Below are 27,906 nucleotides of genomic sequence, written 5' to 3'. Positions count from 1 at the left end.
TCAAGCAAAAATAGTCTTTATTCAAATTTAATGGAAACAGGGGTCACTATACTTTGCAAGACGGGGAAAAATAAAATTAAAAAAAATCTTTTCTTTAATATAAAACAATATAATCACAATACCAGAATATGGAGCTCTACAGTGTTACTTCCTATGGGCTATGCAGGTATCCATTTCTCTTGACTGTGCTATTCACAATGTTGTTAAGTCCAGAAACAGGAAACCGAAGTGGGAGACTGAAGACTTGCACTTTCACTACGTGGCACACATCAAAGGGCGTCGATTCAAGGGCAAACGGCTGAGCTCACCACACCTACCTAGGCCATCACTCCAGCCTGAGAAGCCGCACAGGTGCCGAGCTCCCTGTAGCCGTGGCCAGGCCAGAAAGCCAAGGCGTCGGGGGTCCTACTGTGAGGAAGGGGAGGTCTGAGGAGCTGCTTTTCAGTGGAGCGGGGAGGCCTGGCGCCGGGAGGCGGACCGAGGAAGCACTGAGATTGAACAAGTGAGACACACCTTTAGGGAGTTAATGTACAGCAGTGAGGGTGTTCTACTTCACTCTTGTGCTACGGCTACCAACATGTACAAAAAACTTCTCGGCAGTTCCAGCGTGGCATAGCCAGTTAGGACCTTGAGTGGGACCTCGATCTGGACCGGGAGGGCGACCTGGAAGCAGACCTGGATGGAGACTTGGACCGAGACCGTGTTTTTGAGGCCGACTTTGACCTGGATCTCGACTCTGCCGGGAGATTGGGTTTGGATTTGGAAGTGGATCTTGACCTGGCCCGGGGCTCTGGATTGGGACCCTCGCTCTCACCCTCAGCCCGGCTTTCCCTCTGGCCAGATTCTGCCTTGGCATGTTCTCGCTCCTTTGACACTGAGCGGGACGGTGACCGGGAATGGTCGGTGTCCTTCTTCTTCTTGCTACTGCTGCTGCTGCTGACTTTGCTGTCCCGCTTGCTGCTATGTTTTCGGCTGCGCTCGCTCTTGCTCCGGCTCCGGCTCCGACTTTCCTCCCTGCTTCTCTTCCTGCCCTTCCGCTTGTCCTTGCTTTTGCTGCGGCTCCGGCTGCGGCTGCGGCTCTTGAGAAGGCTCTTCTCTTGACTGCGGCTCTTCTCCTGGCTGTGACCCCTGCTCACGCTCCTCCGCCTCTCCTCCTCTGCTCTCCTCTCCTGGCTCCTGCTCCGACTTTTACTGTCATGGTGGCTGGGGCTGTGGCTGTGGCTCTTGGCTTGGCCAGCACTGTCGTTGTTCTGGAGCTTGTCTTCTGCATGGTCTTTACTCTTGCTTCGGCTCTTGTCAGGGCTGCGACTGCGACTGCGGCTCTTGTTGTCTTTGCTGGGGCTCCGGCTTTTCTCCTTCTTACTGCGACTGCGGCTCTGGCTGCGGCTTCGGCTCTTGCTGCGGGAGTGGGAACCTGACCTGGAAGACACAGGAGCCAGGTGAGTAACAGGTGACTAGATACTTTAAGTCAGGAAATGGAGAGAGCACAGGGCATGTGGGGTGTGGAAGCAGGGAAAGGATGGCTCTGGACCCCATTTCCAGGGCTGAAGGCTAGAACAGAGGAACTGCAGGCCCACCTGGATCGAGACCGGCTCTTTGAATGGCTGCTTTTACTGCTACCACTTCGGCTTCTGCTCTTCCGGGAATGTCTGCTTCGAGAGCGAGACCTGTGGTGGAGAAAAAAAAAACCAGTTTTACAGGTGGAGGAAAAAAAACCCAGTTTTTTGAGACAAGGGCTTATTAACCTTGGCTGGCCAAGAACTTGCTATGTAGACCAGGTTAGCCTGAACTCATAGAAATTCATCTGCTTCTACCTCTTTAGTTCCGGGATTAAAGGCGTGTATAACCGCATACAGGTCAAAAAAAAGAAAATTTGCCAGGTAGTGGTGGCGCACACCTTTAATCCCAGCACTTGGGAGGCAGAGGCAGGCAGATTTCTGAGTTTGAGGCCACCATGGTCTACAGAGTGAGTTCCAGGACAGCCAGGACTACACAGAGAAACCCTGTCTTGAAAAAAACAAAAACAAACAAACAAAAAAATTAAATAAATAAATAAATAGAAAAAGAATATTTAAAATTGCCAGTAAGGGGCTGGAGATTTGCACACTAGTTAAGAGCACTTGTTCTTGGAGAGGACCTGGGTCAATCCCAGCACCCACATGGTGGCTCACAATCATTCCAGTTCCAGTTATCTAACATCCTCCTCTGAGCTCAGCCGATACTAGGCATGCACATGATATGGAGACATGGCTCAGCAGTTACGACCACTTGCTGATCTTGCAGAGTACCCAGGTTTGATACCCAGCATCAACATGGTGGTTCACAACTGTAACTCCAGTCCCAGGATAACTGATACTACATCTAGCCTTGTCTGGTAGCAGGTACACACATAATACAGACATATACGCAGGTAAAACACCCCAGCCCCAAATTTTAATTATATAAAAAGATTGTCTACTTATATTTAAAAAGGCTGTCTAGAGTCAACCAAGACATTCATTCCTTCAATGAAAAACAAACAAACAAACAAAAAACAAAAAGTTTGCTCCACATAATAGTTGGGCAGTGGTGCATTTGTAATCACAGATATGAGGTGGAATGTTCCAGGTTAGAAACTTCATAACCTTCGGCTACATGACTGAGCTGGATGCCAGCCAGGAAACACTACAGCATAAAAATACCCATGGAGCAACTGGGTAAATATAAATATGGCTTTGATATTTGGTGAAGACAGTTATGTATTGTGTTCTTGGGGCCCTTTAGATTAGTGCTATAACTTAACAATGTCTTTCAGATGAACATAAATATAGTATGAAATACATACAAAGGAAGGAAAGAAAAGAGAGAATACTGCCAACACACTTGCATACTGGTCTTTCAACTTTTAGGTCTGACAATTGACCACAGGAGAGGTACAGGGAAGTGGTCAAGTACACTGGCATTGAAAAGCAAACAGAGCAAAGCTCAGGGCTCTGACGACAGCTGTCACAGAACCAACCTGACCGCTAACATCCTGATCCCCAGAGACATAGAAAGATAGCTTTGTTGTTTCTGGACACTGCTCAGCAGTTAACTCACACAGATGTGACAGGAGTTAGGTACAGTGCAGTACTAATGCCATAGCCTTGCTGAAATATGCCCTCTCTAATAGTTCAAACCCTAACCTCATAGGAGATCATAGGAACTAGGCAGCACACCATGCAATCTAGAAACCCAACTGTGGGAAAACTTCAACAATGCATGCAAGTCACGCCTTCTCTACTCTGGGAAACTCACCCCCACACTCCAGGCCTCACCTCTCTGCTAGAAAGAGCCCCGTCTACCCATCACCTCCAGCTTTATGAGCTCTGGATCCACAGATCACCTGTGCTGGGTCACATGGCCATCACACTCGCTCACTGCCTGTTTTCTCCAGTGAGGGCGGAGATCAGATCTGTCTTGTTCACAAATGTCTGCCAAATCTGGTGCACTCTACTCTTTTTGCCCCCTTTTCCCTTTTTCCTGTTTTTTTTTTTTTCTTTTCTTTTTTTAAAGACAGGGTTTCTCTGTGCAGCACTGGCTGTCCTTGAACCCAGAGATCCACCTGCCTCTGCCTCCCAAGTGCTCCAAGTGGGATTAAAGGCATGCACCACCACTGCCAGTTTCTACTCCAGCTGCTTGTAAGAATAGGTGCACTGGCCTTATGTGCTTCTAGCTCAGTTTATGACTTAGCTCCCCAGAGGAAGGTGAGAGGCCACTGAATCCTGTCTCAGAAAAGGACTTTGCTTCTGTTTGTATTTGTGGCTTAAGAGGTTCATGAGTTTCACAAACTGTTCAGTTCAAAGTTCTGAGCCACTAAAGCACATGAACTCATGCTAAGATAGCCAACAAGAGAACATGAGTGGGCCATCCATGCTGATCAGTGCAGTACTGTCAAGTGCCCAACTCACACAATGTCAACAGTACCTTGAGTGACTCCGGCTTCTGGAATAAGACCGGCGCCGTCTAGAACCTGGCTTGTCTTCAACTAATCTGATTTTTCTGCCATTGACTTCAGTTCCGTCCAACTTTTCCAAAGCTCTTTTCATATCAGAGTAAGACACAAATTCAATCACTCCTTCGTTTTTGCGTCCCTTGTGAGCATCTGCATACGTCACTTCTCCTGCCTGACGCATGTAATCCTAAAGAAAAAAATACAAGTTAAACTGCAGCAGGCAAGCGAAGCAGTGGTGCAAGTGGCAAAAACCGCCCATGTCCTTCCCTGGCTGCAGGCCTGTGTGCTCATCTATCCAGTCAGTGTGACGGAGTCAAAGAACCAGAGCAGACATCCGTGGGAAGTGCAGTTAAGGGTTAGGTGTGGATCTGGGTAAAGACGGCAGCCTAACATCCCAGTGGTAGTAACACACACTGAGTAGACATTTGTGGTCTGTGTTCATTTTGTTGAGTTCTGTTCTGCATTTGTAAACACTGAGCATGTCATTTTGTGTCGTTTCCTTTATTTGCTACATCACGAGCATGTCTGTCAGTGTGTCAATACACACAATCTTTTAGTTACCGTCCCTGCATACTTCTGAGGGTTTCTCAACTGTCAAGAGTGCAGGCTATACTTAGATTGTGATCATTATTAACAATCCAATCAAGAACACCTCTGTACAAAAATGTATCTGAATTATTTGCAGAAGTACAGGTTCTGGATAAAAGGCTAGTAGCCATTCAAACTAGGACACCCACAAGTGAATACAGGTGCAGTCATGGTTGGACCAAGATGGGACTGCCATGACAAAATGAGGGTAAAGATGACTCACCACTGGGGAGCTGGGCCAGTGCTACTATCTGTACACTTTTATCTTTTGTGTATGAGGGTTTGTTTGCCTTGCATGTATGTCTGTGCTGCTCTCAGAGGTCAGAAGATGGTATTGGGTCCCCTAGAACTAAAGTTAGAGGCTTTGTTCTCAGAGACCCACCTGCCTCTGCCTCCTGAGTGTTATGATTAAAGAGTTTTGAATTGCCATGTGCATGTAAATTTAGCTCCTCTGAACAACAGCCAAGTACTCTTAACTGCTGAGCAGCCTGCCTCCTCAGTCCTCAGGGCCACACTTACAAAGCAGTGGTGCTAATGGACAGCTCCTAGCAGCAGCTGTGAGTGAACGCTCCACAGTGCTTTAGGTACTCACTCACTATGACCATAAAGGCAGACATAACCATACCCATCTTTCAGATATGGACAGTAAATTATGACAAACTTGTTTTTTTGTTTTTTTGTGTTTTTGAGACAGGGTTTCTCTGTGTAGCCCTGGCTATCCTGGAACTCACTCTGTAGACCAGGCTGGCCTCCAACTCAGAAATCCGCCTGCCTCTGCCTCCCAAGTGCTGGGATTAAAGGCGTGCACCACCACTGCCTGGCAAATACTCTTTAAAAAATGTATTATTTTGTATGTACAGGTCTTATGCCTGTGCACCACATGCACACAGAGCCCCTGGAAGCCAGAATAGGGCATTAGACACCCTGTGATTGGAGTTACAGACAGTTGTGAGCCACCTTGTAATCCTAGGTTCTCTGGAAGGGCAGAGTGCTCTTAACCACTGAGCCATCTCTCCAGCCTTCTGGAACCAAATTCTTAAATCTTGCTCCACTATATAAGTAAAACTTCCAATTCTCTATGCCAACAGTATGCTAAACATTTCCAACCCAATTTATACAATGTGATGTAAATCTATGACCTTAAGAAAAGATGTATTCATTTTTACTTTATGGAGATGGTGTTTGGCCTGCATGTATGTATGTGTACCATGTGCATGCCTAGTGTCTGAGGAGCCAGAATTTGGCACTGGATCCCTGGGACTAGAGTTACACAGTTGTAAACTGCAATGTGGTGTGGGAATTAAACACAGTCCTTTGGAGGAACTGCCACTACTCTTAACTGCAAGCTATGGCTCCAGCTCCAAATTATGGATTTTAAAGAGTAAGATCCCTTTAATTTGCTTAGTTTTAAATTTCCTTATTAATGGCTAATATTCTTTCTTTTTTCTTTTTCTAGATAGGGTTTCTCTGTGTAGTCCTGGCTGTCTTCAAACTCACTCTGTACACCAGGCCGGTCTCAAACTCAAATCTGCTGACTTCTACCTCAAGTATTGGGATTAAAGGTGTGGGCCACCATCTGGCTATAGCTAATATTTTCTACACTTGGGACCCCTTTGACTTTTAAAATAAAAATGTTAATAATTCTAAAACTGAGCTGGTGATGGAAGACTGATTTTTAGCTACTCAAAGGGGTTAAGTCCAAGGTCTGCAAAGAGTGAGTTCAAGGCCAGCCCAGGCAAATTAGAGTTAACTTCAAGAAAAAGCAAAGAGCATTTGGGCATGGTGATGCAGGCCTCTAATCCCAGCACCCAGGAGGTAGAAGCAAGGGATCTCTATGGAGTTCAAGGATAGCCTTGGTCTGTCTACACAGTGAGACCTGCCTCAACACCCTCCTTTCCTTGCACAAAAGGGAAAGAAGGCTGGGTATATACAGCTCACTGGCATAACACTTGTTCAGCACGTGCAAGGTTCAATATCTAGTAAAAGTTTATGTTAAATAAAATTACACTAAAACAACATTTTGTAGTTGAGGAACCAACTACAAAATGGGACTTGCTAAGGTCATACAACTGGTAGGAGGCAGAGAGACTGTCTTCTTTAATATCTATTATTTTCGTTTTTCTGAGGACCTGCTCAACTACAAAGCAAAGCCAACTAATGACTTTGCTATGTGGACCAAAGAAAACAGCAACACCTTCAAATATTCCATGTAGCCACATGCCAGGAAGAGCTAGTCTTCTTTTTTTTTATGTATATGAGGGTCTGTGCACCATATGCATGTGTGCCAGCAGAGGTCAGAAAGGGGCATTGGAGACCATGACACTGGAGTTACATACAGATGGCTGTGAGCAAGCAGCCATGTGAGTGCTGGGAACTCTATTTGTCCTTTGAGAGAGCACATCCAGTGTTAACTGCTGAGCCATCTTTGCAGCCTCTATAGAGTTTTAGTTTTAAATTATGTGCATGTATGTGCATCTGTGGTGGCAATGTACATGTGGTTACAGGTGCCCATGGAAGCCAGGAGAGGCTATCACATTTCCTAGAGTGGAAGTTACAGGTGGCTGTAAGCCTCCACACTGCACTGCTGGGAACTGAATTTGGGATTTTTGTAAGAGCAGCAAGTATTTTTAACTTCCCCAATATAGGTCCATAGTTGCTAAGTCATTTCTCCACCCCCAAGGGCTAGCATTTATGTCAGAGTATTCTCAACTCATGGAAATCTGCCTGTCTCAGCCTCTGCCCCAAGTATTGGGATTGAAGGTGGTATGCACAATCACGCCTTAAGCTTCTCTGCATCTCATCCTTGTTAACTTTTTTTAAAAGATTTATTTATTTAATGTACATGAGTACACTGTAGATGTCCTCAGACACATCAGTAGAGGGCATCAGATCCCATTACTGGATTACTGGTGGTTGTGAGCTACCACGTGGTTGCTGGGAACTGAACTCAGGACCTCTGGAAGAGCAGTCAATGCTCTTAACCACTGAGCCATCTCTCCAGCCCTCATCCTTGTTAACTTAAAGGTTATCCATAGCAAATTTGAAAAAGATCCTTTAAGATAAAATGAATGGCTAGGCGGTGCCTTTAATCCTAGAACTGACGGGCAGAGGCAGGTAGATCTCTGATTTAGAGGCCAATCTGATCTACAGAGCAAGTTCCAAGACAGCCAGCCAAAGATACTTGAAGGGACCCTGTCTCTGAAAGACCAACCCCCCCCCAATACCCAACAACAAAAAACCCAAAACAAAACAAAACCAAAAACACCCAAACAAGAGGATAGCCAAGTCAGTCATCAATGGGAGGAGAGGCCCTGGACCCTGTGAAGGTTTTATGCCCCAGTATAGGGGAATGAGCAGGAGAGGGAGGGGTAGTGAGCAGGGGGAGGGAACAGGGGTTTGTTCTTGTTGTTTTTTTTTGTTTTGTTTTGTTTGGGAGGGGAAACGGAAAGGAGATTATTGTATGACATGTAAATAAAGAAAATATCTAATAATAATAAAAAACAAACAAAGCATAATATGAATGTAAAGAATGCCTAACTACTTTTTCCTCAACCCCTTCATCTTGGTTTAAAAAGAAACCAAGAAACTTGTCTTTCATTTATTCTGAGACCATCGAGTTAAAAGACTTCTCAGCAAGTTTTCTTCCCACCAAGATTAGAAACTGACACTGTTCTCAAGTCGTCAACTCCAGCTCCTTGGATGGCCACAGCAGCAACAGAACTTAACCTTTTCATTCTTGTGGTGCTGAGCCGCAGTGCAGAGCCTTATGTACACCAGCCAAGTTTAAGTGCTCAGCCCCAAGTTACAGCCCAACCCAACCCAATGTCTGTTATTGTTGTTGTTGTTATTATATGTGCATTGGTGTTTTGCCCGTGTGCAAATGTCAGATTCAGATCCTGGAGTTACAGACAGCTCACATGGGTGCTGGGAATTGAACCCCCAACCCCGCCCCTCCTAGATCTTGGAATTTTTTTTTTTTTCCCAAGACAGGTTTTCTATGTATAGCCCTGGCTGTCCTCAAACTCAGAAATCCGCCTGCCTCTGCCTCCCAAGTGCTGGGATTAAAGGTATGTGCAGCCTTGCCCAGCCCACAATAAACAGTTCTTAAAAGATGGGTCAACCCCACCCTACCCACTTCCTGAGTTAAGCAGTCACTTTTGGAACTCACTATATATAGAAAGCTGGCCTATCTTCATCTTGACTGATTATGTATGAACACAACCATACCTTACTAAGAACAACACAAGCTGGGTAGTCTCACTGTGCAGACCCACACTAGAAGTTGAAAGTAATGTTCCAGCTCAGGTTTATAGAAACACAGCTTTTTAGCCTTTTCTATGCAGCTCCACCCCATTCTCTCTCTAAAGCACAGTCTGCAGTGGAAAGTTCCGTGTAATACAAATGATTCCTTGGAGCAGCTGGCATCCACAGAAGTACGAGTGAGGTTTTAATAATGTCTTTTACAGTTCTAGGCCCGAATAAATGTATGTGCTTCCTACTTTTATCCATGCCCAACCTAGAAAGCTAACTGGGCCCAAACCTTTAGGTCTTGCCAGCTGCATCGACTTGACAAATTCTCCACAATAAGTCTGTATTCTGTGCGGGTAGGAGGACCATATTTATCTCGGCCACTTCTTCGATAGCCATATCCACCTTCAGACAGTTCAAACAGACAACATCATATAGTGTAAGAGATGACACAGCACATTCTTAAAACATGTAACTCAATTCCTCCTTTCTAAACAGTAGCACGTGTATTTTAACTAAAGCCTCACCTTTAATTCGAGTTTCAAAATTTCAGTAAGTTTTTATCCATATACATTCACCAGTTAATACTTATATTTTAAATTAGCATATATAAATTAAGAAACATAATTTAGAAAAAGCAAATTATTAAATCAGTTACTATTCTTAACTCAGTCATTAAATCTTTGTGACTACTTTTATGGAAAGAAAAGATGCAGGCGCCTATCTCAGTCACTCTCAGCTGTGTCTTAGGAGCCACGCCACCTAGGTCTAATGGGGTGGCTTCCAAGGGTCCAAGGCTCACTCATGGAAAGGTAGCCAAGGTCAGCAAACAGACAGGCCTTAAAGCCTCAAAGGGCTCGGTTGTTAAATACATGTTGAGTGTATGACAGAAGAAAATGTCTTAAAGTAGTAAAACAAATTCATGTCATCAAATGTTAAAAATATTTATTTACAATTCTGTATTTTAAATGCTATACTCTTGTAGAAACAGCTTAGACATCTACCTTTAAATAAAATATTAAAATACTTTAAAATTAGCATTTAAAAAAAAGTATGTTATTAATACAAATATATTCTTCAAATGCTTACTGCGTCCAGAACCGTAACTGCCATCCCGACGTGGGCCTCGGGCATGCTCAACAATGACTCGCTCACCACAGAGGTCTTTGCCATTCAGTTCATAAACAGCATCATCTGCATCACGCAGATCATCAAACTCCACAAAACCATACCTACGAGAGAGCAAACAAAACCTGGTTGGCATCAGTGGCATCTAGCTTCACTAACGTGTCAGAAATCAACGAGGTTCATGCTTAGCACAGGCTGGGGGTTGCAAACTAAGGGCCAACTTTCTCTTTTCTGTAGCCAAACCCACCTTGTCTTTGTGCCAACAGGCAACTAACTGCAAGAGTCAGAAGGGTGTGTTAAGTCTAGCAGGAAGCAACAAATACTTTCAAGGACTACTTGGAGTAAGGAATCACTGTGTGCCGTTTCCAACACACATGAAAACTCACCCGCTTGCACTTTTACAAGTGGTGTCTGTCCTAGGTGCAGCTGGGCTCCCCTGATGCACTGTTTGTTGTATTAACTGCTGAGTCATGGTCAAAGTAAAGGAGGTAAAAGTCACAGTATCTTAAGTCTCTTTTGTCAAAAGTTTTTTTCAAGGTTCCTGTTTTCCTACCTAAACAAATTAGTCACAAATGAACTAACTCTTCTAGGAATTACTAGCTATTTATTTCCCTGTGTGATTCCAAGTTTGTTTCCACGATGTCTGGAAAGGCTGGCGTAATCTACATACAACTGTACCAGCTTATTTATATCACATTACCAGGTACTTTCGAGAAGAGATAGGGTGGCTTAATGCATGTGGGGGAAGCCCTTCCCTCCCCCTTAAGTCCTTTTAATGCCTGCTACAGACTAGTTAAGCTATGTACAGAATCTGTAAAAAACTTACAAGCAAGGTTAAACTCTCTTGAATAAATTTTAGTTTGGTCTATGAAAGGCCTGCTTTGTGAGCACTGTCTGTATTGGATCCTGCCCAATCACAAGAGAGTTACAAGCCAGTTTTTTATACTCTGACAAGCTTATGCATACAAGCAAATGATGGTCCTCTGTGCTCAAACACACACGGACACTGGACACAGGCCCCAAGACTTGCCAGGAACAGCAGCAGCAGCAGCAGCAGCAACAACAACAACAACATTATCATCTCAGGAAATTTTTTAGGGTGGGGTTGGGTGGCAAGGCAGGGGTTCACAGTGGAACCCTGGCTGGCCTTGAACTTCCCATCCTCTTGACTTACTGAGTATGTACTGCTATGCCTACCTACTCATTTCTTTCCAAATAAATCTCTCAAGGTGACAATAGTTGAGGTTACAAGGTGACAAGGTGCAGGTCAAGCTCTGGAGAGTTAAATTATACAGTGTTCTGCCTATGACAGAAAAGGGCACCAGATCTCATTAAAGATGGTTATAATGTACATCTGGTTCCTGGGAATTGAACTCAGAGCCTTTGGAAGAACAGCTCTTAACCTGTGAGCCATCTCTCTAGCCTCCAGAGAGTTAATTTCTTTAACCACATTTTTTTTTTTTTGGTATGTGTACATCATGGCTCCTGTGTGGAACTCAGAGGGCAACTGTAGGAGTTGGTCCCTTCTTTCACCAGTGTGTCTGTCCCAAGGGTTGGACTCAGGTGGCCAGCCTTTACCCACTGGGCTATCTTGGTGGTCCTGGTCCCCCGCTCCTCTTCTAGAGCTATTTTTTAATGCTAAAATGTCTGAGTGGCATTCAAACTTTAAGAGGCACTGACTCTCCATTAATAAAACAAAAATAAATAAAACAAAACAAAAACCCCAACAAAATAAAGCAGACACACCTAGTTACTTAACAGGATATGTTTTTCAGAACACCTGCCTATGTAGCTCTGTGGAGTCTTTTAAACAGACTTCCACAGGCTGGAATTAGGAGTAGCTTAATAAGAAATGCAAGCATACTGTTGCATTTGTCAAGGAAAATAAAAAAAAGCCTTTCTAATCACTGTGCTCAAAACTGCTTCAGTTACTTAATGGATATGACATTGTATCTGCTTTTTCCTTTCCTAGGTAAAATGAGTCATCAGGGAAGCGATCATTTAAAAGAGATACTTTAAAAAAAAAAAAAAAAAAAAAAAAAGGTCTTACCATAACCCTGGCTGGCCTTGAACTCATAATAGAGATTCACCTGTCTCTGCCTCCAGTGCTGGGATTAAAGGTATGCCCCACCACACCTGGCAAGGTGAAGTTTATCAAAAAGATTAAAAACAAAACAACAAACCCAATAATACTTTACTTTGGCTTTGTTTAGATCTAGATAGATCAGAAAGTGCCCAAAAGAAGGAAGTATGGTTCTTTCTGTAACTGTAGACCAGTCCTAGATCTGTTCTGCCTTCCTCTGCCCACAGAATTGCTTCCCTTGGCATCAGGTGAGAAGCAGACAGCAAGTGTAAGGATGGGCAAGAACACCTGCCATCAACCCGATGAGATGGCTTTCTCTCTCTAAGCGGTACCCACTTGCTCAGTACCAATGATCAGAAATGACTATAAAGGTCACAACAGCACTGATTCCTAAAGACTAGACAAAATTACAAGAAAATAATAATAAAAAAAATTTCCCCCAAACAGTTAAGGTTTCTAACTACAAATCACAGAATCACAAAATCCAAGACCCTAAACTCTGTGGGGCAACTGAGGCAAGAAGCCCAGCTGTGGTGGGCTCAGTGAGGCTTCAGCTTAGACTCCATGAGATGTAGCACTCAGCAGAGATCACTCTATTCTATGCTTACATGCAGAGCTCATGTGATCTTTCAGGGAAACCTGTGATATAGCCTATCAGGGGAGGCACAGTTATTTCACCATAAATCAGTGCTCAGACAGACCAGTTTCTACCAGCTGAGGCTGAAGCAAGATGTAGGACAATTTGTGAAGCCAGAGGAAAATAATCTTTCCTAATATTTACTCCTAAAAACTCCCCAGTGGACCACTTAGCCATTATTTGACTAAACCAAACAGCTGACTGAAGGTCCAATTTATTTAACAGGAAAACTTTAAAAATCTATCAAGAATATTTTAATGGCAAAGTTCAGATTGAAGACTAAGTCAGGCATCAGACTGTTGGTTCTGAAAGCACAATAATACCACAGAGAAAAGCAGAATGATGGGGAACTCCTCTCCTGAGCATGAACAGACACTAGATTGGACACTCCTACCAAACACTCTCCATTCAGCGGTGCATTCTCCAAGCAGGTCAGTGGATGGGCTCTGAGGAAGCAGCAGGCTAGCTAACAGTGATGACATGTCACCTAGTAGTGCTATTCATTAAACATTCTCTACTCTCAATAGTGTGCCTTTATTTAATATTTATAGCATCCAAGAGGCAGGTACCAGTAACCCTGTTTCACAAATGAGAAACTGAGGCACAAAAATGAAAAACTCTCACTAAAAACTCAGAAGGGGCTGGTATGCAGAGAGCTCTGCCTCATGTCTTTTAAGAGGGTCACAAGCCCTGGCCTCTGGTCTGGCTGTAGGCACAGTTCTGTTAGGTATAAACTCAACAGCATACTTATTTTCTTTGTGCTTAATTGTCAAGTGAGTATATACTACATACAATTAAGGTTTGTCCCAACACATGAGTATGAGAAACCTTAAAATCTGCACGCCTTTGGGCAGGTCTAGATCAAGAACAGCACCCGAGGTCAGGGATAAATTTAACTTTTTACTGTCTAAGATATCTTTTTAAAACTATAGATCCCAAATTAGTTTTAAACACCTTTGCAGTACTTCAGCTCAATTTTCACATTTCAAAAAAGCAAATCTTTCTGATGGATATCAGTGATTCTTCAAAAACCAACCTGCATCCCTCTTAATGATTTCTGTTGTCCCCATACCCAGCCCCTGATTTTTAAATTTAAATATTAACTTGAACAGTATTCCCTTTGTACTTTACAGCAAATAACATGAAACTGACCTATTCTTAAAAACAAAACAAAACCAAAACCAAAAAAACAAAAACCCCCAAAAGTTCTTTAGAATTTTCTGTCCATGTAGGGAAGGATCTGAGGCACGCTGTGACTTTACCAAACGACACAATATCTGATGGGATCTGTAAGCCTCTCGACACACAACTCGGACAGATATATTTCTCCAGGTCTCCTATACACCCACTGCTGCTGCATTAGAAGCACTGTCAGGAGACTCCAGCATGGGGGAACTAGAGAGAGAAGGACTTCAGTGCAGGCCCTATCTAGCAGAGACCACACCTTGCCTTACTCAAGGGTGGCAGCATTTCATGTTTTCCCTTATGCTATGTGTAAGCACTGCCACATACACAACACTTCAATTAAATAAACAAAGAAATCTTTTCTTAATGTTTCCTCTATCATGCCTTCCCAAAGTGTTTTCCTCTGATCTTGGCATATCCTGTCACAAGAATGAAGGAGAAGGGAGAATTACCATCACTTTCTCCTTAAAAAAAAAAAAAAAAAAAAAAAAGAGCTTTATGACTCTGAAACAAGCCCATCAGGGTACCTGGACAGCATAAAGCAGTCATGTAGCACCCATAGTTGCTCAGATCTTTGGTCCATCCGCACCCCTGTGTATGCTTTAGTCTTCTTCATCCACAGCTGATGAGTACTCCTCAGGTCAAACTGAAAAGGCACAACTGGAGTGACATGTCTTCAACCCAAGGTCCCTTAAGATGTCCATTTAGAAATGCTCATCACATTTCTTGCAAGAGTTCCCACCTAAGCTCACAGGGCTGCCATATAGGCTTTCTCTGACCCTAGTACTTGTAAATTCAAAGGTCCTGAATACCACCAGGTTCCCTCTTCCTTTATGTCCACTTATCTCACCCTCCTCACAGTGCTTTAGCCTGTCTGTCTTCCGGACTCTCTCACTCATCACGGAGACTGAGAACAGGCCTGGGGGAGACATGATGAGCACGGCTGGCCTGGAGTTGAGCTACTCAACTGGCTAACTGAGCAGGTGTGACTAGAGGGTGCTGCTGGGGAGTGGATACAAGGAGCAGGAAAAGCAAGCCTCCATGCGTAACTGCAGACACCCACCAACACTGCTTACGAGGAGCATGCCTCGGATGGTCTCTCAATAAGGAAAATGTGCCCCTTTCCACAGTGGATCTCTGCTCACCTTTGTCCTAAAACTGTGCCACATGCTTTTCTTTGTATGTGGACATGAGAGTCCTCAGCCAAGCATCAGCAGGATGTGAGTTTTGCTTTCCCAATGTGGTGAGCCATTCCCACATTCACTCATTTTCCTTGTAAGAACCGAACCTCTCCATGGCTGGTCAGGATTAGGGATGTTGCTGTAGCCAAGGAAAAATTTTCATCTGTTGAAGTAAACCCACAGGGTGGCTTGAACCCTCAATCTAGAGCCAGTAGCATTGTATTTTGAGGGCAGAGCCCTTAAATCTGCCCTGAAAGAAATGGTATTCAGTGAACAGGAATCAAACAGCTTTCAAAGCACTCAGTAGATCCTAGGCTTCAACCAACTTGGGTCTTAAGAGGTGAAAAGGGCACAATGACAGGATAGCAGAGAGTAATTCTTGAGTGCTGCATCGAGTGCACAGAAACCTGTAGAACTAAGACAGTTCTACAGCCAACTCTAGTGCTCAGGTGAGGCTAATTTGGAGAAGCTTGTGAATGAGAACAATGCAATTGCCCTGAACCACAGGTCTGCAGCATTCCAGGGCACCAGCAGCCAGGCCCTCACAGCACATTACTGCTTAGCATTAATGGTCACAGATGTGAGCTGGCTTCTGCAGTGACTGAGGGAGTTTACAACCCAGTGGCAAGCTGCGGCTCCAGGAGCGGCTTCCTGAGACCCTTTCCTATTCTGAGACAGGAAGGAGGCTGCTCTTGGCTTTCTGTCCTCCCTTGTTCTTTAGTCTCAGAGGAGGGAGGGCCATCAAGGCCACTGGAGAAGGTGGAAGACTTACCCGTGCTCACTCAGTGGCAGAGCTGGGGTGCGACTTCAGGGCTCACCATTACCCAGCCTGGGGCTCTTTCACGTCGGCAAACTGGCAGTTCCCGCACACCAAGAGCTCTCTGATTAGAGCTAGTGTGGATTCCTGGTCTGCAAACGGTTGACCACAGCTCAGTCTGCACTTGATCTTTCCCCACCTTCAAAGAAGAAAACCTACCTCATGATTTCTCTCTTCCAGAACCCCTGACCACCTGATTCACTCCCAGCCACCTTGCAATCGTCTCTGACTACTCTCCTCTGCTTATCCACTGTGTCTACTGTCAAGTTCTATCATTTTCTCATTGTACTGGCCCTTGGGACTGTATTCCAGACTACAGCTATTTTCACTCAGGCAACTTGTCTCTACCCTGTAGTGGGAAAAGCCAGCAGCTAAATTACTCTTGCTTAGAAGTCTCTGCCTTCTAGTTATCTTTCTGTCCTTCTGAACACGCTGACTATGCAAGCTGAATCCTTCCACCCTTCTTGCTTATGGCTGAGAAGGAGAAGCACCTCCTTCAAGAGGCCCCAGTACCTTGCATGCCTGATGCTCATCCAGCCACCTCTCACAAGGCAATGCTTTTTAAGCCTTGTTTCTTTCATTTGTACTAATCCTGCCACTTCATTATGAGGGCTTTCACAAAACAAAGGCTAGTACCTGTTAGCTATTTAGCACAGCACTTGGCTTAAAGAAATATTTTTTATTATCTGTAATATTTCATTTGTTACTCCTAATAACATCTGCAAAGAGTGAATTATTCTTTTCACCCATGAAGAGATAACTAAGGCTTGGAGAGGCCAGGTGGCTTGTTCCCAGTCAGGGAGCGTCTATGTTGGTGGGGCTCAGGACTCTTGAATTCCAGCTGTACTTTAAGCCACAGATCCCAAAGCCTTTGAAAGGCAATGGCTTCTCCTCTCCTCCCACAGTCCCAAATAGAATCTTTCTATTTAATTAGCACAGCTGCTTGACTTAACCAGAATCTAACCTCAGATAAGCCAGGTGGTAGCAGTTTTTTGATACAGCAGGGTGAAGTCTCCAGAGAAAAAGGACACTGGTCTCAGGGTAGGGTGAAGCACTCTAAGCTGGGGCATGAGACAACCGGGTTACTTTCACTCTTGTCTTTTGGTTCCCATTAGCCAGTGTCAGCCATCTGGTCCTTCCGAAAACATGTGTGGGTTCAGAACATAACAGACTAGAAGAATAGAGGAAAAATAAGATTATTCTGTGCAATCTCCATTCTAGAGGTCCCGCATCAACCCCTGTAGTCTGTCTTTGCTTCTGAGGCTCAGCAAAAATTAGATCAGGATAAAGATACTTGGAGCTAGTTGTGCCAATATGACTGATCATCAAAGAGAATACTTAAGGATACATTTAAATAGTTTTGCAAAGGAATGGTGACTGAGACCAAAATATTTCATATTTATGAATGAATACTAAGAGAGGGGGAAAAAGGGCCAGAAGTCAAATACTAGGTTTAGACTTCCAAATGCAAAGACTTCAGTAGCAATGGATGATACATTATCTAAGACCTGATGTATTTTTGACTAGTTCCAAGCTATTCCACCACACTAGGACTCTTTCTTTCTTCAAATTCCTCTGTAATAATAACCAGCTCCTATTTTCCTGTCTTGCTATTTGTCAAGCATTACAGGAAGCACATATCGCTTTACTCAACCTTCCCAACTCTGAGGTCTACTGCCAACTCCCTCCTAGACAGAGAAGGAAGACTTGGAGCTGTTGCTGGGTCTCTGGCCAAGGCTACTCAAGATTCTGAGTTTCATCAAACTCAGATCCTAACCTACAACCTGCACCTCATCAGGCTCTGCCACCTCCCAGATCCAAAGGAAAGTAGTCCTTAACAAAGAGGCTGGAAAAACAGGGGCTCCAGGAGCACAGGCATAAGAAGGACAAATGCCCATGTTCTGACTACCACTGTGAGCACAGTAAAGGTGGAGACACCGATTCTGTAACTGGAGTGTGTAATACTAATAAGTTGCAAATGTTTATTTTCTACTAGTGGAAGCAAACTTATGTGAGTGTGGCCTAATTGGAGGACATAGGGCATGAATGTATAATTGGGAGACATACAGGTCATTTCTTGTTTCTCTGTCTTTTGGTCATCACAAGATAAGCAGTCTCCACCACCACAGGTTCTAGTTGACAAGACATTCTCCTTAACAAAGCTCCATAGCCAAGGAACCAGCTGAGCACAGACCAGGATCTATAAAATGGCCAAAACAAGTCTTTCTTCTTTTAAGTTCACGTGCTCAGGAATTCAGTCACAACAATGAAAAATGACTAACACAAAGTAAATCATCTGACTGGAAAAAAAAAAAAAAAGCACACACCTAACGATACATAGCTAAATTCAAGACTCAATAGAGACAGGAGCCAAGGCCTTAGGCTTACTAGACAAGTACTCTACCACTGAGTTAAGCCCCCAACCTAAGCCCAGAGTCTTAAACCACACAGCAGATACCAGACTGTCTCTAAAGGAATATTCACATACTGGGGTGAGAAAACAGGAAGTCATAAAAAAAAAAATAATAAAACTTACTCCAGAAGAGGTAGATTTTTAAAGTGTTATTTTGTAATTGTTCGGACAGCCTACCTGTCAAGTTGCTTCCATCACCCTAAATGGTTTATAAACTCAGCAGTCTGGTGGTGTTGTGGTTCAGTGGTGCAAGGTTCTAGGGCTGTGTAGCCCTGGCTGTGCTGGGAAACTCTGCAGACCACCAGGCTGTCCCTGAATGTAGAGATTCACCAGCCTCTGCTTCCTGAGTACCAGGATTAAAGGGATGTCCACACAAGGTCTTGAAACAACATTGTTATAGAGCTAAGTCTGCTAAGCTGCTTTCCCTGAGCCCTTACCATATCCTCAGCCTAGGAATGGGATACCTAGAAAACAACACAAACTATTTATTTAGTTTGAGGATCAAATTATACTAACTAAAACCTCCCTGTCATAACTGAATGGTTATGACAGGGAGGTTTTAAAGTAAAAAAATTTGCTTTCCTTGAAGAAGTTTGAGGCAGTTGGGGGTCCACAGTTACACCTATGTCTCTGTCTCTTTCAATTTTCTGACTCTCAAAAGTGTTACACTAAAGTTCATGAAGGTCAAACACAATCTAAAAACAAGTATACAGTACCCATTATTACTAATTCAGAACAGATCTCTTGAGACACAGAATAACATGCATCACCATGTCCATTACGCCCACTCACCAAAACAAGGATATACAACAAACAGTGCTATCCAAATCCACAGTAAAGCTACACAAAATCAGCTCTAAACAACATAGGGAGCAGGTTGTCAGGTGGTAATAAGGTAATAAGCTTAATAAAGCGCATACCTCTGGGACCATCTTGGCTGTTTACATGTTGCTCTTAACTGCCCTGGGTAGCAGTCTATTCTATTCTTTTCCATTTTGTTAAAGATGCCAATGCCATGCTATTTCTTGGAGATAGATTTCCTGCAACTGGCCATTTCATTATTTTTTTAAAAAAACGTCAAGTTCTTTTAGCTCTACTGCCTCACTGCACCACATGATACATGCCCCAAGTCTTGCCCACCTTGCCAGGCTGCTTTCAGAGCTCCCTCAGGACCCCTCCTCTCTCTAGGTCTTGGAGTCTCTTCTGGCACTCGCTGTTAAGTCTTTGGCTATCTAGCCTAGAGCTTTAGCCTCAGTTCAGAAAAGGTATCCAGGGGCTTGCCTTAGACATGGCTATGTAAATCCAGAGCACAACCCAGTCCTTTACTTGAAGGATATTCTATGATCAGAGGCTGCAGGGATGACAGGACACTGAAATGTGTGCTGACACTGTCACACATCCTACTCCAGGGAGTCATGACAGCCTGAGGGTTAACCACTTCCCATCCATTCTCTACCAAGGCCAGCATTATATAAAGTACAACCTGTCTCACGTGAGGCTCATCAGTTTATTAGAAGCTTCTAGAAAAGACTACAGGGTGAACAGGCCAGAGAACCCAGATCACCCCTGTTGGCAGGAAAGGAGCAACAGGAGAAAAGTTTGACTGTCACTGCAATGCTATGGCTGGCATGTGAATGAAAATATCCTGCAGTTTCCAGAGCTTTCAAAAATTTATCCTGTAATCTTGGCCTGTCAACCACATGCCTCAGTTTTCATATTAGCACAAACCAAGGATACCACTTGTTTAAAGTGCTTTGATATAGTTAGTTGAAATAGAAACTATACAGCAGCTGGGCAGTGTTGGTGCACATCTTTAATCCACTACACTTGGGAGGCAGAGGTAGAGGCAGAGGCAGAAGCAGGCAGATTTCTGAGTTCGAGACCAGCCTGGTCTACAGAGTTGAGTTCCAGGACAGCCAGGGCTACACAGAGAAACCCTGTCTCAAAAAAACAAAACAAAACAAAACAAAACAAAACAAAAGAAACTATACAGCTACTGAGACAGGACAATGGCTACAGGTCAAGCCTGGCAACCTGAGTGGAATCCTGGGAAAATACAAGGTAGAACGAGAGAACAGACTCCAGCAAAATTTCCTGTGATTTCTACACACGTGTCCTAGCATGCTACCACCCCCATAAATGGATTAAAAAAAATAATACAATGAATCTGTTAATATTTTCTAGTTTTTAGAGTTCAGTGTTAGCTCACACATTTCTAAGTATCACTACCTATATTTTCTCAGATATCTAACATATTTTCCTTTTGAGACTGCAAAATACAATTGTCTATGTAAAGTTACCTAGAAGCACCTCAAATCTCCACGAACCCAAGCCACATATAATATCCAGTCCACACTTTGTGCTTTAAGACACCTTGTGTAGCTCATCTCAAAGAGAAAAGAACAAGACACTAATAAAAAAAGTTTTAAAATGTCTTGACCAAGTAAATATATGTAATGTTTATTCATAACACAAACCAGGGTCTAGCACCCAAGAGGAGAGAATCTTGAGCCAGGTTCAATATTTAGATATAATAATATTATTTAGATATATATTTAGATATAATTTATATTTATTTAGATATAATTTATAGTCTTTATTTAGATATAATTAGATATATCTAGATATAATATTTAGATATAATTTATAGTCTTGTTTCTTGGTATTGATTTCTCATTTCCCATGTTTTGGGGAGAAGTAACATAATAAAATGGATTGCAACTATTAAAACGACAGAATATTACTTCATCCAGGGTCCTGTCTTTTCCTTTAAAGACAAGGTCTCACACGATCTGGGCTGTCCTCAAACTTTCTGAGTAGCCAAAGATGACTTTGTTGTACTCCTGATTCTGCTGCTTCCACCACGCAAGTGCTGCAGCTACAAGAGAAAGCCACCACACCTGGCTAGCTTTATTGATTTTTTTGAGACAGGATTTATTTTTTTCCTTTGTTTTTCCTCTTTCCTCCCCACCCCCAGCATCCCAAGACAGGGACCCATTCATTACATTGCCCAGATTGACCTCTAACTCCTGGCTCAAAAGACCCCCAAAGAATCACTTCAAGCAGCAAAGATGTTAAACAGTTCCATGGCTCAATACCAGTGGGGTGGCCATGATGCATGTATTCTTAGCCACTGCTGCCTTTCTTGTAACTGGTATTATTTTTGTTTTTGAGACAGGGTCTCACTATGTGGTCCTAGCTGGCCTGGAACCCACGGAGATTTGTTTGATTCTATCTGTTGGGATTAAAAGCATATACCACCATGCATTAAGAACTTTGTGTGCCATTTCCTGTGGGACTAATGAATTTTGCTCCATGAAATGTGTCTTAAGACACAATGCCAAAAAGGTTTCCATGCATGACATCCAATACAGGGCTATTTATAACAGCTAGTATTTGGGGCAACCTAGGGGGAATGGCTAGGCAAAGTACAACTCAGCTAGACAAGAAATTTTAAGCAACCAACAGCAAAGTAAGAACATCACACAAGCCAAAGTAGAAAAAGTGGCACACAACACATGGGGATGTACTTCAGTTGCTTAGCATGTATGAAGGTCTGGGTTAATCCTAGTACTGCATAAAATGGAAAAGGTGGCCCACACCCTAGAATTCCAGCAGGGCTGATATTCCAGGGGCCAGTGAGATGGCTCTGTGGGTAAGAGCACTGACTGCTCTTGCGAAGGTTCTGAGTTCAAATCCCAGCAACTACATGGTGGCTTGCAACCACCCATAATGAGATCTGATGCCCTCTTCTGGTGCGTCTGAAGACAGCTACAGTGTACTTATTAATAATAAAAAGTAAATCTTTGGGTTGGAGCAAGCAGAGACTGAGTGAGGGGGGGTTGACCTGAGTGAAGGGAGTTGACCGGAGTGAGCCAACCATCTGTACAGCTACAGTGTACTCATATACATAAAATAAATAAATAAATCTTAAAAAAAAAAAAAAGAGTATTTTCCAGTGCTACATATGCATAAAATAGTGAAAACCAAAAATACTCTAAATGTCTTCTAACCTAGCTTTAATTGCATACATTAAAAGAGAATTTATATGTCGCATTTCTACATAATCATTATAAAATCAGACCATAGAGGTAGAAGTGTGGCTCAGTGGCAGTGACTTGTCTACCATTCATAAAGCCTGGGGTTGGATCCCTAGCACAACACAATTCATCATACAAGGCAGGTTGTTGGAGTTAGAGAATATTCACAAAGACAGACAGACTAGACTTTTAGGTAAATGGGCAATAATGTGCCACCTGATCCCAAGCTGGTTGAGAGGGGGAGAAAAAACAGGAAAGAGAAACAAGAAATGTATGTATATATAACTGGGCATGGTAGCACATACCTTTAATCCCATCACTCAGAAAGCAAAAACAGGTGGAGGATCTGTGAGTTTGAAGCCAGCTTACATAGTAAGACCCTGTCTCAAAAACAAAGCAAACACAACACAAAGTGAAAGGAAGAAAGAAAATGTATGTGTGGAAACTATAGGTGACAGGTAAAGCCATGTGCCCCAACTGCAGGCAGGTTCATCTCTGGATGACCTTGCATCCTCCTTTCATGTTAGAAAAAACAAACATGGAAAACTGTCATAATGGGAAATATAAAGTACTTTGAAGAAAAAGTAAAATATGAATAAAGAATCTGTTTGTTTTGCTGATCAAGGGCAGGGTTTCTCTGTGCAGCCATGGCTGTCCTGGAACTCCTCTGTAGACCAGGCTACAGATTCCCCCATCTCTTGTCTCTTGACTGCTAGGATTGTCAGCCACCACAGCCCAGCCATAAAGAAGCTTTTTAAATTTTATGTATAAGGCTGCTGAAGAACTCTCTAACAAAGTGACTCTCTGATTAGGTAAGCAGTAAATTAACACAGAACCAAACTTCTACCAGACTCTAATACTTGAGACACAAGTTCAAGGGGCACACTACTTACTTTTAAGGCTGGCAGATGGCCTTTGAATATTAGTTTAACTAGACCTCCTTCACTCTCCCTCTAAAGAACAAGCTCCTGAGAAAGTTTCAGTCCATGGAGAAAATGCCTGTGTAGTGGCACTGTGTAGAGGCAGTGCTGGGCCTCTCATGAGTAAGGCCCAATGACAGAGATGAGGAAACAATAGGGATCTAACTCACTGCGAGAGTTTTTAAAACACGCCCTCTCCCCAGTTCCATACCATTTAATTTTAAACAAAGGTAAATACAAGAACTATCCAGCAACACCAGAAATTAAAACAAAACAAAACACCAATTTAAAGGTTCCTATTGAAACTCCAACCGTCTACCACTTCACTGTCTCGTTAAATACAGGCTCACTTTCCCTTTAACTAATGATTTAACCAGCTAAAGAAAGAAAACCTCAATAATTTGGAACTTACTCTAGCTATTAAACAGGTAAATCACTTAAGGATGGAGTAAGTTTTACTCAAAAAATGAAAAGATCTGTGACTGAAACTTACAAGATGTTTGTGGCAAGAGAGAAATTGTACATAAAAACAAAGAACGTTCCATATATCACAACAAAGTGATTTATTAATAAAAGAGAAAATCGATACAACCCACATGTAATCAACTCCAAACAAAAGCTACCATAAACCTGAAAGATACTGGTAGTTTTGTCTCCTTCAAACTCCCAGAATTCCATGTGGTCCACTCTTGCCCAAAGTGGCACCAGGAGGTTTACCAGGCAGGTAGGAATGTAGAAGACTAATGCAATCATGACTGGCCAATGTGGCCCCAGGGAGATTTTGCATCACACTTGTAGTCTGCAGAAGAACCATCTGTTTCCAAGTTCTCTAAAACAGAAACAGGTTGCCTGGCATAATAAAGTAGTAGGCAAGGAAATGTTGAACTGCTTGTATATATGCCTCTCCCCAAGATCCAAAGAGAGGTCACAAAATCCTTTCCTGGACATTAAATCTTTATTCTGCAAGTATAAAATATGCTACCTAATTAATTCTCAACTTCATCCACAACCCATCTGCCAACACCTAAGATAGCTCACCTTAACAAATGTGAACACTCTAGCAATTCTTTAAAGCCGCATTAATCTAAAATCTGTTTTAGAGTTTCAATCCAGAAATGTTCAAAGACACTTCCCTGTAAGGAAATCTACCATCGTCCTAGGCTTACACCCCCCCACAGCTGCATTTTCCTTTTGTTCCACTGCTTTCTTTTGGCTTCCCAGCATCTCCATCATCCTGTCTTCTCTGTAGGCACCTCCATCACCTGTCTTCTCTCTGGGCACCTCCATCATCTGTCTTCTCTCCAGAAGTAATTTTCCTTTGCAACGATTTCAGAATGATGCTAGGTTGTATTGCATGGACTTAAGTGTCTGTCACACACACTTAAATGTCTTTAAGCCCAGAAGTAACTTTCCATTCCTTATTTTAGCTTTGATCTATGATAGACTTCATGCACACCATCTATTATTTGGCAATATAAGATCAAAGTTCCCCGGCAGCTGAAGCTCTGAGAGTGTCTGTCGTCTTGGATTTCCCTGAGCTTCCATGCTTCCCCAGAGTCTTTGAACTCTATTCATGATTTAAAATTTAGTGTAAAACTCCTTTAAAAAAAATCTTTTTATTACTTAGTTTTATTTTTATTCTTTTAAATTTATCTTTATGTGTATGGATGTTTTGCCTGCATGTTTAACTGTTTGCCACACGCCAGCCTAATGCTGAAGAACAGAGGTGTCAAATTCCCCAGGACTGGATGGAGCGATAGTTGTGAGCTCCCATGTGAGTGCTGAGAATTGAACCCAGGTCCTCTGGGAACACAGCCAGTGCCTCTAACGATGCAGCCATCTCTTCAACCCCCTAGTGTAAAACCTTTAATAGTTGTTTCTGGTCTGGTGTTAAATTTCTAGGTCCTTCATGAGGTTTGATCCCAGTTAGATTGTTACAATTGGTCCTTACTGGACTACTTCTTCACCAATTCCAACTTAATGTATTTATGGACATTTCTCTTTCTTCATTTGAAGCCCTAGTAAATCCATACTTCAAAGCTCATTTTAGGAAAAATCTAAAAAAAAAAAAAGAAAGAAAAGAAAAAGAAATATCTATTCTGGACTGGAGAGATGCCTCAGTGGTTAAGAGCACTGGCTACTTTACATCTTAGTTGTCTGAGTTTTAAGTGAGGACAAGCATTCCTTGATTCACAGATGTCAATCATAACAGGTTAGCCAGGAACAGTTCTGTCTCCTTCCTCAATTCATGTAGTGCACTCGTGGGTATCCTGTTGGTGCATTACTAACCTGGTCAAGTGATCAGTTTTGCCCTACTACCTTTTTCAACTCTCATCCACTCCTTGAGAAGAGAGACCTCACCAAATATACTGTTACCAAAGCCTAACGGGTTAAGATGCTTCCTAATGACTCTATTACAGCAGATGGCAAAAGCTTTATGCTTTTTCTACCTGACCTTCCTTTTTATGAATGAGAAAACAGGTTCAGAGAAACTAAGTCACTTGCTCAAAGAAACTTAAATTGAGGAGCCAGGATTGACTCAGACTTCTCTGTCTTCCAAATCCCGAGTTTTCCCCACAAAAGTCATTCTGTCAGCTTAAATGAGCAGCAGGGAGGGGAAAGAGGGAGTTTAATGTAAGGCAAGTATCCCAGAAAAATCCTCTCATGTCGGCTGGTACGTTCTGTAAGAACTGTTAAGTTCACGGAACAAAATGAGAAGTTGTCTATGTGAATCGAATCCACCATTCATAAACATTTTATCAAAGTCTTGAACTCAGCAGGGAGATTCTCCTAAGTGTCAATTATTCGAAATCCAGACCGTTTGAGAACGAGTTGGCTCATACGCAACTCACACACTAAGGTATATATATTTCTTCTCAAATGTCAGTTACTACTGATCTCATTGGACCAAACACAAAGTCTAACAAAACAAAACAAAACAAGCAAGAAACAAGCACAGCAAAACCCAGGGTTCCCCAAACACCCAAGGTTTAGTGCTTCAGATACCGTTCCGGTGCTTAATAATACCTTTCAAGACCTACCTAATATTTCTCAGCTCCCAAGAAAAAGACTAGTGCATTCTCTAAAGCCTGACAACTCACCGGTTTGCCCCGAACCTGGTATCCTCTACTAGCCCTGTTCCGTCAAGGCAGATTAGAAATACACGCCTAGACCGTACGGGGGAATCTGTTAAGTAGGCAGTTTGGAGATGAGTCTCCACTTGTACCAGCAGCCGACGCAGACCTAGCCAGGATGGCCCCTACCCACTCAACAAATCCTACAACAGACAGCAGTCCTCGGGCAAGTTGAAGAGCTGAAACCACAACGTTGAAACGTCTGTGAGGACTCCCCAAGATAACGAGCTACGACTTTAATTTACTCTCGTAAAGGGAGCGGGCAAGGCTCTAAGCGCGGCAAGACAGTACTTTCGAAACTGTCACTGCACTCCTAAAACTAGAGTCTCCCGCCCAAAGTGTGGCTGGCACACGAAAAAGCCTGAGCCCTGTCCCCAGAAACACACGCCGGGAAGCCTCCGGCCGGTCGGGCTGGAAAACAGGGAGGAGAGAGCCGGAACCCTGCTCGGCGCCCCAAAGCCCCAGAGCGGGAGAGGCCCGCCTCTCTTCCGAGACGAACCAGGCCTCGGACCCGTGGTCCAGCGACGGAAACCCAGGCCTCCCCGGCGACCGGAGCCCCAGCCTAACCCGGGCCTCCGTCCCCATTATCCCGCCACCACCCCCGCCCGCGCAGGCGCAGTGGGAGCCGGGCCTACCCGCGCCCCCGAGGCAGCGCCGCCATGGCGGAGCGGAGGAGGCCGGCGGCGGCTTAGCGGCCAGCGAGCGCCGCGCTCGCGTTCCCGCGACTTCCCAGCCACGGCCCCGGCCCTGTCAGCCCCCCGGCCGGCCCTTCCGCCGCCCTCCTCACCCGTTCTTCAGATCCACCTCCAGGATCTTCCCGTAGCCCTTAAAGAAGCGCTCCACATCGCGCTCCCGGGCCTGGTAGCTCAGGCGGCCGATGTACACCCGCGGCATCCCGGCGGCGGCGGCTGGCCCCGGCCCCCCTCAGGCGGCGGCCGGCGAAGGGAAAGCGCGGCGGCAGCGGCGGTAACGGGCGGGCGGCGGGACGGACGCAGCCGAAGCCCGGCGACGTACGCGAGCACGCAGCTCGAGAACGCGCGCCTCCGCGGCTCCCTCCACCCCCAACCCCGGCGGAGGGGAACGGAGGGAGCGCGCGCCCGCTTCCCGCCCTGGCTAGGGTCGGGGGCGGGGCTCTGCTGGAGGCGCGCCGGCGCGGGGCGGGGCCTGGCCGAGTGAGCGACAGCTGCGGCCCGTCTTCTCGCGAGCTCGCCGTGGCCTCGGCACTTCCGCCGGAAGTGCCCGCGCGAGTGCGCGCCGGGCGGGTGTTCTCGCCTTTGTCCTTTGCGCTTGGTCGTCTTTCTGTTTTGGAGAGGTTTGCGGTAAACGTTCCTGTGGGGAGTTTGTGGGTCCATGACCTTGGGCCCGTTTTCTTTTCTCTCGGGTCTCTGAGCCCCTTTTATCTCCCTTGTACTTTTAGGATTGTTTCGACAATGTCGATACTAGGTACGTGGAAGTGTTCAAATAATTGGTTCGGTATTATTTTGCCGCGTTGTGGATCGAACCCAGGGCCTCACGGATGTTAACAAGTGCCCTACCTCTGAGTTATAGCTCACAATTTT

The 27,906-nt window shown here is 44.1% G+C and overlaps 1 protein-coding gene across 1 annotated transcript; it reads right to left on the bottom strand.

Moving 5' to 3' along the window:
• On the bottom strand, positions 1–27,457 carry Srsf4 (serine and arginine rich splicing factor 4). Its single transcript, XM_031378880.1, has 6 exons — positions 27,135–27,457; positions 9,899–10,041; positions 9,102–9,214; positions 3,946–4,160; positions 1,578–1,667; positions 1–1,419 (listed from the first exon to the last, which is right to left on the bottom strand). Exons 1-6 carry the CDS (start codon positions 27,239–27,241, stop codon positions 621–623), a joined length of 1,467 nt encoding a protein of 488 aa, XP_031234740.1. The 5' UTR covers positions 27,242–27,457; the 3' UTR covers positions 1–620.
• Positions 27,458–27,906: the final 449 nt, after the last annotated feature.

Source organism: Mastomys coucha, unplaced genomic scaffold, assembly GCF_008632895.1.
Source record: "Mastomys coucha isolate ucsf_1 unplaced genomic scaffold, UCSF_Mcou_1 pScaffold18, whole genome shotgun sequence".
NCBI classification, from domain to species: domain Eukaryota; kingdom Metazoa; phylum Chordata; class Mammalia; order Rodentia; family Muridae; genus Mastomys; species Mastomys coucha.
This window is presented reverse-complemented; position numbering and strand designations above follow the sequence as displayed.